The following is an 11,064-nucleotide window of genomic DNA, read 5'->3' as shown; positions in this document are numbered from 1 at the left end:
AGGGTCAGAACTGACTCAGCCCCAGTGACATGAGCCACTAGTGCTGGGCTTTATCTGTGAACAAAAGTCTTGTGTGTTCCTCCCTGGGATCAACAACCAGCACTTACCTGGTAGAGCTCCTCCTTGGTCACGTAGGGCTTCCCCTCGGAGCTGAGGGCGCGGAAAGCGCTCTCGATCTCCTCGCTGGATTTCACGTTCTCCGTTTCCCGGCTGATCATGAAGGCCATGTACTCCTGCAGCGAGACGTGTCCATCCCTGCCAGAGAAACACTGTGAGCACCCAGAGCACAGCACTGCCAGGCCCTCCAGAGAGGGGCTGGACTGTTCTGGGAGGAGTGAAAGTCTTAACTCAGGAGACTCAACACCAGATCATTCTCTCAAAGTGAATTTCTTCTTTACAAATGTCAGTCTTGCCTTTCTTAAGGCTTTCACATGAGTGACTGTAAAAACAGCCTGTGAAGGACCTTCCAGCCAACTCCCCAGCTAACACCTCCATGTATTTTGCAGTACAGAAAGGTCCAACTCACATACCTGTTGGGATCTACAGTGTCAAGAATAGATTCAAACTCAGGGTCTGGCTCTCCTTCCTCAACCATGGGCAGATCATAGCCGAGAGAGCGCAAGCAAGACTTAAACTCCTGGTGGTTGAGTCGTCCAGATTTGTCCTTGTCAAAGTGCCTAAAAACATAGAACCAGAACCCACGTGTGTCAGTTATTGAGTCCCATGAGCTGTAAAGTGAGCTGAAAACTAGATCAAGGTTATAACCAGCCCCTGTTCTGTACAAATGAGTTTATATCAATAAGTAGTTCTGTCTAGCATACATGAAAAATATGCACAAATTCTTAACTTTGCTTAAAAATCACCTCTTCCCCACCAAAAAAACCCAACTGTATTCTCAGCTGGAATGCACTGGCAGCAGAGGCTGCAGGCTGTTGCCCTCTGGCAGAGAATGGAGCAGCTCAGCACAAAGTGGGGCAGACAACAAAGGAGCCACAAATGGATCTTGCAAATAAGAGCCATCCATGTGCCAGAAATATCTCTCAAGCCTTCCTCTGGCCTGTGTTCCTCGCAACTCACTTGAACATCATGCTGAACTCCTTCAGGGCTTCCTCGGTGACTCCAGTGGTGTTCCTGAAAAGGAAGCAGCAAAGTTAAGTAGCAGTTCCTGAGCTGGGCTGCTCTGAGTCCAGCACCTGCACCACACAGTGAGGACAAAGGAGCAGACAACCATTCCATGTGGGAACACTTGTACACACTAACTCCACAGAACAAAACCATTTCACTAAGGTCCCACCCTTGCTCATGGCCAACAGAGCTATTCCAAACTGCTCACTTCCTCCCTATGAAGGGAACTGGGAGGTGGTGGGGATGTACAAGCTCACTGCATCCATTGCCCTGAGCAGGAGACCCTTTAGCACAGACCATGCAAGGCTGGCTGCAGGCATGGGCAGCTCCTGGCTTTCCCCCACCCCCAGTGAGACACTTCAAACCAGGCCAAGCAGTACCGGGCTTGGATCTGCTGCTCCAGGTTGTGTTGCATCCTCATCCCCAGCTGGTCCAGCTGGTCCCACTGCTGTGCCAGCCCCACAGTGCTGTGTTCTGTGTACTTATTGTCCAGGATAAGTGCCTCTTCCATGGCTGCTCCAAGGTCCTCAATTTTCTTTAGCTGGCTCCTCATAGCTCGGATCTCTTGGTGCTTGCGCTGTGAGAAGGGAGCAAAGAGGAAGGAGAAATCATGGAGCACCAGAAAACCCCACAACTTAAAAAAGTTACAACAGAGGCTGGCAGGGGAGGAAGGGTTATACTCTTCTTTTTCTCCTAGGACTTTATGTCCATATACTGTGATTTGTAAAATAAGATTCAGAGCAATGTCCATCTGCATGCTCGCTATTGGAAACTAGAGCTTGCAAACCAGTTCTGGAGACTAAAAAACTTATTAGGAAATGTGCTAAAAATACTATATCCTCTCTGCCCTACTCCACCTCCTTTAGGAAAAAGGGAAAAAAATGGAAAACTATATCAGTGTTGTTTATTGGCCTGTGATGAAGTAGACATCAGATATGTAAACAGATAATCCCAGAGGTCTCTTAAATATTCCAAATGTCTGAAATCAATTAAGATTTTCCCACACAATTCCATGCATTTCCCTTCCTGCTCTGTGTTCCCAAGCCAGCTGGAAATGCTGTTTTAGCCATAGGTGCATATAACTTACTTTAGTAGCTTCCAGCTGTGACTCCAGTGTTCCTGATTCTTCCACCATACATGACCTAAACACAGAACAACAGTGAGAGAAGGCACTTATCTCATAAAAAAATGGCATGTGGGGCTTGAAATTAACAGTCCTTCCTTGAAATGAAAAATCCTTTCATATATTTAAACACTGGTTTTGTGTTTTGTTTATTCTGACTCATCCTATTTCAGACTGACACTGTACATTTTGTCTGATTCTTATTTCTGTATATAGTTAATTTCTAGCCCCATTTGAAAGGCAACGTGATCAGCAGCCACACTTCATGCCAGACTCAAAGCACCCGCTTTACTGGACCTCATGGAATTAGAATTTAGTGCAGTCCCACCCCCTGCCCCGTGCCCAGCACACACCACACACACCAACTGCAGGTGAGTCACTGGGGATGGGCTGTATTTGCAGTCAGGTACAGGAGCTCTACGAAGGTGTGTTACAAAGGGGAAAATGAGGGTAAAAAAAGATGGTGAGAACTACTGGTTTGGTTGAAAAGTAATCTTAATGTGGCATAATCTTTGCAGAGAGCTACAGACCTCTGCTGCTCAGCAGTGCCTGGTGGAAAGGTGCCTTTCCCACCCCACCTCTCCATGCTGCACCAAGAGCAGCTGAGGTTCAGCCACTCTGCCCAGTGATTTCCACCCTGAGCTTTACATGCAGGTCCCCACAGTGGCCAGGGGCTCTGAGATCTCCTTCATACAGACTAGCTACGGACAGTCTCTGGATGCTGCTTTTCCCCCACCCCAAGATCCCAAGCAATCTCTAAGCAGCCGTGTTTGGGAATCTCTGTCCTTCCAACACGTACGGTGAGAGCTCGCACTGGATGACCCACACGTGGACAGTGAGTCTGGGTGCTGTGCAGATGGGGTGTCCTCTGACTCTGGGGTATTAAAGTTCCTAAAACCTGAATCTCTGGTATTCCAGTCACTAAAACCAGGTTTTCATCCCCGCTGGACTCTGTCTTCCCACATGTTTTTGAGCTTCTTGAGAATGGGGATTTCAAGTGCTGAATCACTCTGTAGCAATGCAAATGCACCAAACATCTGGGTGTTTCTCACCACAGGGTTAAGGCTCGGACTCAGCGCCCGCCTAGAGATGAAGCGCACGCCCAGAGCCTTGAGCAGGAAGCTGGGAACCAACCGTGGAAAGAACCAACAGGGAAACAAAACCTCCAAGCATCTCTAAGCCGTGAAAGTTAGTTGGAAGGAAAGCGAGCCTTGGAATTACGAGTGCGTTTGAAAACCAAAGTGAGGTAAGAAAATAAGAGGAAAAAACCTTCCAGATAGATCATCCCCAACTTCATACTGATAGACACGAATGACACGACGATATGCTATGCTAGTCAAAGGAAAGAAACCAAGTAAATTCCAAAAAGGAAGAAAGAAAGAACAGAGGAAAGAACACACCAAAACACGGCCACTGCAGTGGAGCCACACTCCAAGCCAGCACTGCCTTGCAGCAAACACAAGCAAGTACTTAATGAGAGAAAATTATTTAAATGCTGGTTGCACATACACAAAAATAAACTATTATTATTTTCAGGTAAGTCACAAAAAAATGAGTCTCAGTAAGAGACAAACAGAAGTTTTGCAGTTATCTCATCTACAGATTGTTTAAAAGCATCTTTTCCTTCAACTCCAAATTGTTCTTCCTCCCTTCCCCAAAGAACACCCATCCCAGGCAGTGCTGGGCACACACAAGCTGCAAAGCAAGGGGTGTGCATGGCAGCTCTCATCCTGACATTTCCCTGAAGCTCTGCCTTCCCTCTCACCAAGCCAGGCTAAGCACAGCCAGTGTCTCTTGGAACTACATCCACGTTTTTAATTTATTCACAGAGAATTAGGGACAAATTCTGCCTGGCATATCAGCAGCCCTCTGGTAATTTGTTCAACAAAAGAGCCTGGCATGAGGATCTCTAACTCTGACCCTATGTCTTTCAGTGAATGGCTCCTTTCTGTTCACTGGCTCTTGGATACCAGAACTAATCTACATCACTATCTGACAAAGGAGCAGGGAATTCAGCATCCATTCCAGGAAAATCTGCTCCCTTCCATTAAACTGTACAACAAAGCCAGGGCAAACTATTTTTATCTGGCAGAACACAAAAGACTGTGATCATTACAAAGCAACTAAGCAGCAGAATTATCTGTGAAGATTCCATCCTTCTAATAGGAAAAGCTTTCTGTTTAGGAGCAAGGCCCTGGCCTCCTCCAGCCCTGTGCACAAGCTCACACACAGCCTCTGCCCTGGCCCACAGACTGCTGGCATTTGACATCAAATCTTATCACAAAGCTTCCACTGTGCTGAGACTCGTCCTGCTGAAGGAATTTAACTGGGCAGACACATTTGCAGAGGCTTTGGCAGTCTGAAAACATTTAAAGATCTTATTCCCTTTCCACTTCCAGACAAATGGCCAGCACCCATCCTCATCAGGAACCATTGCTGGGCACACAGAGTGGGCTTAAAACTGCTGGCAAATTCCAACAGCTTCTTGAATTCATGTTGGAAGGTTGGTTTTCTCCTGTCAAGGCTAAAATTTGTGTGGGCCATGGTTCTGCAGCAGATTAAGAGTGGGCAGTTCATATTTGCAAACTACAGGGTTTTAAGATATGTAATATCAGCAAAATGTTTAAGAATCTTCTCCTTATCAAAACTTTGGAGAGTTCATTGTTCTCAGAACAGTTATAGGCAAACATTTTATTTCACTAAGCAAGTCTCTTAAGCTGAAAAACTAGAAATGTCAGAATAGCCTGCCTTTGGAAAGGAGCTACACTCTCACACATCTTCTCAACTTAAGGGCCTTTTCCTGTGCAAGCCCTCAGAGAAAGCAGGAGCAAAAATCAGGAATTTCACGGTGTGCCAGTGGCTGCCTGTTGTAATTCAGCTTTTGACTAGGAGATTCTTATGTTTCTACTGCTTTATAGCTAACTACTCCAAAGTCTTGTTTCCTGTGTCTGTGCACCTCAGCAAAAGGTTGCTCTTTTTAAATAAGAGGGGTTTGAGCACAGCTTTCACAAGCAATGTAACAACAGGAGAAAACACACAGAGCAGAACACGTCACCAAAATTTGAAAGATACAAAATTCAATACTAACCCATCTAGCAGGTAAGTCCTGTAGAATGTGAAGATCCAAACATCAGGCAGCAGGACAGAGACAAGACAGTAAGAGAGGGATAGAGATTTGGGTGGGAAGCAAACATCAAAAAGTTAAAAATCATATTTATATTTCATTATTTCATGAAGACACATACAGAACTATTTGTAAACACAGAGACAGAGAATCACAGGGTTACAGAGAACAGAACTCACCTCCTCTGACCCCCAACCAGAACCTGTCAGAGCTGCTGACAGCACTGAATGCAGGCACCTGCAATGCTCAACCTTGAGACTTTTTATTCCTAACACAGTTGTTTTACCTTTACTTCCTCTACTTAGAGAAAGTTATTATTAGACAGTGGCCCAGGGAAATGATTACAAACTTTTAAGCTCTTTTCACATCTTCTTTCTCTATTTGAACTGCAGCAAAATTCTCAATACACTGTTCAATACAAAAGAGGAATTAACAGAAATGGCAGTTTGCTTGGAGCTTTTTGTGCTCCACCTCCCCAGCTGTGCTACAGCCTAGTTCAGGAATAACTGGAGAAAAATGAAGTCCTGGATAACTGGAATTATTGCAGGAAAATGAATTCAGAAATAGGAACATTTTTAAAGTTCCAGGGCTCTCCTTTCCCCTGTAGCTAATGGGTTTCCCTCAAATCCCAACTGCAGGGAATGGACAAGTCCTGATGTGCTGTTTTTCAGTAGGAGACAATTACAGCTTTGACAGTCCAAAGAGATGGAGGATGCACAAAAGTACTACCTAAGGGATTCTCTAAGGGCAGGTCCTGGAAAGACAAACTATACCTGGTCTCCTGAATCCACTGATGGAAGGCATTGGCATGCTGAGCAAATTCCTGCCGCAGTTTGTCATTTTCTTCCTGCCTTCGCTGTTCCTTCTGCAGCTCCAGTTCACGTTCCTGAGAAATGAACAACAGTAATTTCAGAGAAATAAAGGGATTGGTCTCATCCTGTAACAGAAAGCAAAAAACTAAAAGCACAGTTCTGAGCCTCAAAACAACATTGAGTGCTTGGTGTCCTGGATACCTAGAGAAAAGCATCTCGGGTGGTAATTCAGAACTGAAATCCTGAGAACTGCAACTGAACCAGCTGCTGTTTCACTGCATAGCAGAGAAGTTAAATTTCTGTCACAATTAGGAAGTAAGACACATGCTTTGCCTTTGGAAAACCATGAGAACAACTAACAATTGCACAAGTTTACAGATAACAGCAATTTTTCTTTGCTCACAAATTTTGAGATATCTTGCTGTATTATGGTGACCAACTCCTGCACCCATTATCTCAGAACAACTTCCTGAGATGACTGAAAGGTCATAAAACATGAAGACACTCTCCCTCACTGACTTGCCTTGATAATTTTCTGCAGATTCCTCCAGGTTTCTTCAAGAGCCTCCATAGTGAACCAAGTGTAGGGGTTGGAGGCCACACGGAAGCTCTTGATCTGGCGATCCAGCTCTGCCAGCTGGTTGAAATCAGCTTGGGCAGAACTGAGGGAGGAACGGAAAGCGTCGTGAGCTTCTCTCAGGGCTTTGATTTCCTCCAGGGAGTTGCAGCGCACAGGATCTGTCAGATCCTCCTCAGCATTCTCAAACCAACTGTTGAAGGCAGAGGCCTTCTTTGCAAAGGTCAGGAAAAGATCCTCAACCTTGAAAAGAGAAAAAAATCCAGTTGTTCAATAATGGAAATGTTCTGTATGAGCTCATCTGGAATTAACATGCAAGAGTTTGCCTTGCAGAAATTCTTATGTTAATTCTCCAGGATCTCTAAACTGGTTAGTTGCAAGTGTGTATTTTTTAGTGCACCATTAGATTTTTGTAGCCCCATGGTTGGTCACTCACCTTTCTGAAGTGCTCCTGAGCCTCCAAGAGTTTCTTTTTCCTGGCAGCAGAATTAGCCAGTAGCTGATTCCAGCGTTTCATCAAGGAAGCGTGCCGGGCCTCAATGGCCTTGGACTGGATGTGCTTGGCTGCGAGCAGCTGATCTTTCAGAGCAGTGATGTTTGCAATTCCCTCCTGCTGGAAAGCCTGAAGTCCAGCATCAAATGTTTCCTGAAGCATTAAAAGAACAAAAAGTATTTGAGATTGTATTTTTCTTTAGCTTTTTAAATACCCTGCATATATTTCAAACATGGATTCTTGTGTGTTTACAAGAGTTCAGCTGGTCCCTCCCTCACGTGGTGGCAGCAGCATCAGCACTGACCTGTTTGGTGAGCAAGGTTTGCACTGAAGAGAGGTCACGTCCATAATCATCTGTCTTCAGACTGTTTTCCTTCTCTCCTGGAAAACGAAACAAATTTTGCAAAAATGTCATTTCTCCATCTCAAACATTCCCTCTGTTCCAGATCAGGTTACTCCAAAGGCATGAAGCAGAGACAGCACTGCTGATTACTCTGGGCTTAGGTCTGCCTCTTACAACAGCACATAAGGAGCTACTGGAGACCTTTGGAAATGAAGGAGTTTAAGGTTTGCTTGTGACTAAATATTGTACAGAACATACCTATCCATGACTCCACCACATCTGCTTTCCAGTTGAACTGGAGGAAGGCTGAGTTCTCATCCAATTTGGCTTTCCTCTGAGCTGCTGCTTTCTCCAGATCTGACACCTTGCCTCTGAGCCCCTTCATCTTGGCAGTGATATTTGCCTCGTGGTGATTGTTCTATGTGACAGGGAGGAAAAAAAAAAATATAGCCATCCTGTATGATGTTAAAGTCATCTGAGGCATTCAGGACATTGGTGACAGAGCAAGGACTTCAGCTGAAAGATATGGTCTCAGAAACAGCTTTGAAAGCAGAACACCAACAGCTTATTCAAACACAAAAAATGAGTAAGAGCTCTTTTCAAAGACATGACAGAGAAGAGAAAGTCTGCTGTAACATGAAGATGTCCTGGGGAGCCTTTGAAGGTTTCTCTTTACTAGTTCACGCTCACCTTTTTAATGAGATCCTCTCCATTAGCACAGACATCATTCACTCTGTCCTTGTGGACAGTAAAATCAGTCTCAAATGCCTCATGCTTCTTCAGCAAGCCCTGCAAATACAAGACACAGGCACTTCTAAAACTAATTTCTCACAATTTATTAAAAAGTAATTAATTTTATAAATCAGTTAGCATAAACTTCTGTCAAAAATTAATCTTAGCTGATTAGCACAACTTACTGGTTTCCTGTGCACAAAAAGAAACTGAGACTCACTTCCAATCAGAGGTTAAGAGATGCAAAGCTACATCAAACTAAAAGTAATTTCTACAGGAAATAACATTATTGGGATGCTTTTATAAAGTGAACTTACATTTTTTACAGTGTAGTACTTCAAAAAGAACAAACAACCTCTAAATTGTAAAGACAGTTAAAAAAAAGGTTTGTTATGCTCTAACCAACAGGAATGCAACAATAAAGTGCTGAAAACTTCCTCCATACCTGGATAGCAGCAAGTGTGTCCCCATAATCCTCACTGGCTACCAGTGTCATTTTCTCATTGATCCAGGCTTCTTCTTCCTCAACATTTGCTACAAACTGCTGATACTCCAGAGACTCCTCCAGACGCTGGCCCCTGTGTGGGGAAGGTAAAACTGATGAGTTTTATGGCATTGAGATGTAGGATATAAAAACAATGTGCAGAGCCTGAACCTTATCATTCACACTTCACTCCTCCAGCAGCAGCCATGGCTGGAGCTCTAGGAATTCCTTGGACTACAAAGCCTGCAGCTGCCAAAGGACTGAAGCAAACTCTCTCCCAACAGTTTCTAATCAGGAAAAATTTCCTGGTAATGGATTAAAGCCAGTTGATTGTAAGCCTGTGGTTTCCAAGTGGTGCAAGAAAAGGCTAAATAACATACATCTCAAAAAGAGGCCCATGTTTCTACTGAGGAACATTGTGAGTAGTCTTGTAGAATCTGTGATCAGTGATAGAGATTATTACATCATATTCCTAAGAACCCATACCTGAAATTCTGTAAATCTGATGATTATGAGTCCATGTAACTTTCAATTAATACTGAATTCTATAGAAATTCATACCTAGCAGCTGCCAGCTGTTTTAACTCTTTCCAGTGATCCACAAACTGAGCCAGTCTCTGCTGTATCTCCTCCTTTCCAATTGTGTTGTCATCTGAAAGCTTCTTACCTGTGTCCAGGACACCCTAAAGAGAAACAGTTATTGGAACATCACCTGCCTTCCTCATGTGCATTGTTTGGGGTACAGCACAACTACTGCTGGCTTTCATCTCTTCCACAGTCAAGAAAGGTGCTGCTTATAGAGAAATCTGTCATGGGGAGAGGCTTTTACCTGGATAGCAGGTTCGTGGGCAGCTAATTCTGCTTCCAAGCGCTTGTGTTTCTTCCTCAGGTTCTGCACACCAGTCAGGTCTCTGCCATAGTCCTCTGAGCTGACCAACAGTTTCTTCTCTCTAAATTCAACAGAGGAGAGAGAAAGATAAAATGTGAAAATTACTTCTAAAGGTCCAACCTGACAAAGAAAACAAAAAAACCCTCAGATTGCACAAAGATCTTGGATGCAAATTCCTGTGTGAGGAAAAGAAGGTGACAGAGGGCCCATCATTTATCTCTGAAGGACAGAATTCCTCTGTACAGTTTTCTTTTTAAAAATATAGATGTCTTTTGTAAAGTTGCCCAAATTTTGTTTGTTTTAAAAGCATGACAAAAGAAGTGCTCTAATTTGAATGATTTCTATCAGCCTCATATTTTTCTCTCCTCCTGAGGTACTAACACCAATGTTGAAAGACCATTTGATTAATGACAACTGGTACAATCAAGAAAGTATTTGAAACTGAAAATGGTTTGAATTTTTGGTAGGGGCATTCCCAAAAAGACTGGAATGAAATGTCTGAGTTTTCTGCTTACTGGGATTTGACCAAAGAAAACAGCAGATAAGAAACCACACCCAAAGCAGTTTTTCTGGACTCCTATAAACACACAGTTGTTGGAAGGCAGCTCTAAAGCCACACTAAAGGATTTGAGTGTTGTTGGCAAGCCCAGAACTTCCCAGACACTCACTTGATCCAGGACTCCTCGTCGTCCATGTCACGGAAGAACTGGTGCAGGCGGTGGCTCTCGTTGAGCTTGGCGCGGCGGGCGCTGGCCATGCCCTTGATGCGCTGGAAGCGCCCGTTGATGGTCTCACGTTTATCCTTCACCTGGGACGTGTCAAAGGCACTGCTGGTCATCAGACTGTCAGCCTGGCTGTTCAGGTCCTTCAGGCGGTCCTGGACATGATGGGAGAGAGCAGGGATTGCTCAGAGCTCGTTTCTGTGCTCATTATGTCAGGATGAAAATCAGAATCTGACTCGCAGTCACAGGTTTTGTTAAAAACCACATTTCGAGAAGTCTGTGACTGCAGCAGGTATCAGGAGCTGTACCACAGAATTTGCTCATGACTAGGATTTATCTTCCAAAACTAAAAGGGAAAGCAATACCTCATGAGCAGATATGTCAGCTTCCAGTAACTGGTGTTTTTTCAGAAGGTTGTTAACAGATGCCAAGTCCTTCCCATAGTCTTCAGACGCCAACAAAGCCTCCACCTGGGGATGGAGAAGGAAACATGTAATGAAGAACAAATTGTGTTTCGTGAACTCCTTGAAACTATAATGCTTTAAAATCATGCAAATTAATTCTCAATTTTTTACTAAACCTTTACCTTGTCACCTGTTTAATACCTAAAAGCTTCCTTGCAAATTTGCTTCTTCTCGCC

The 11,064-nt window shown here is 44.0% G+C and overlaps 1 protein-coding gene across 8 annotated transcripts in view; it reads right to left on the bottom strand.

Annotated features, from left to right (window-relative positions):
• Positions 1-11,064, bottom strand: part of SPTAN1 (spectrin alpha, non-erythrocytic 1) — a 46,115-nt gene that overhangs the window by 889 nt on the left and 34,162 nt on the right. For 4 of the 8 annotated variants that reach the window (XM_063174970.1, XM_063174968.1, XM_063174969.1 and 1 more), the window contains 18 exons: positions 10,790-10,894; positions 10,371-10,579; positions 9,643-9,763; positions 9,375-9,496; positions 8,775-8,907; positions 8,288-8,386; positions 7,856-8,015; positions 7,559-7,635; positions 7,198-7,407; positions 6,708-7,004; positions 6,146-6,258; positions 5,337-5,354; positions 3,518-3,580; positions 2,213-2,267; positions 1,506-1,702; positions 1,078-1,131; positions 531-677; positions 108-255 (listed from right to left, as the gene is read on the bottom strand). In XM_063174970.1, coding sequence (XP_063031040.1) covers positions 108-255; positions 531-677; positions 1,078-1,131; positions 1,506-1,702; positions 2,213-2,267; positions 3,518-3,580; positions 5,337-5,354; positions 6,146-6,258; positions 6,708-7,004; positions 7,198-7,407; positions 7,559-7,635; positions 7,856-8,015; positions 8,288-8,386; positions 8,775-8,907; positions 9,375-9,496; positions 9,643-9,763; positions 10,371-10,579; positions 10,790-10,894 — 2,328 coding nt within the window. The remainder of the gene's footprint in view (positions 1-107; positions 256-530; positions 678-1,077; positions 1,132-1,505; positions 1,703-2,212; positions 2,268-3,517; positions 3,581-5,336; positions 5,355-6,145; positions 6,259-6,707; positions 7,005-7,197; positions 7,408-7,558; positions 7,636-7,855; positions 8,016-8,287; positions 8,387-8,774; positions 8,908-9,374; positions 9,497-9,642; positions 9,764-10,370; positions 10,580-10,789; positions 10,895-11,064) is intronic. The other 4 variants (XM_063174972.1, XM_063174973.1, XM_063174974.1 and 1 more) reach the window with 1 other exon arrangement.

Source organism: Melospiza melodia, chromosome 22 (assembly GCF_035770615.1).
Source record: "Melospiza melodia melodia isolate bMelMel2 chromosome 22, bMelMel2.pri, whole genome shotgun sequence".
In the NCBI taxonomy this organism is placed as follows: domain Eukaryota; kingdom Metazoa; phylum Chordata; class Aves; order Passeriformes; family Passerellidae; genus Melospiza; species Melospiza melodia.
This window is presented reverse-complemented; position numbering and strand designations above follow the sequence as displayed.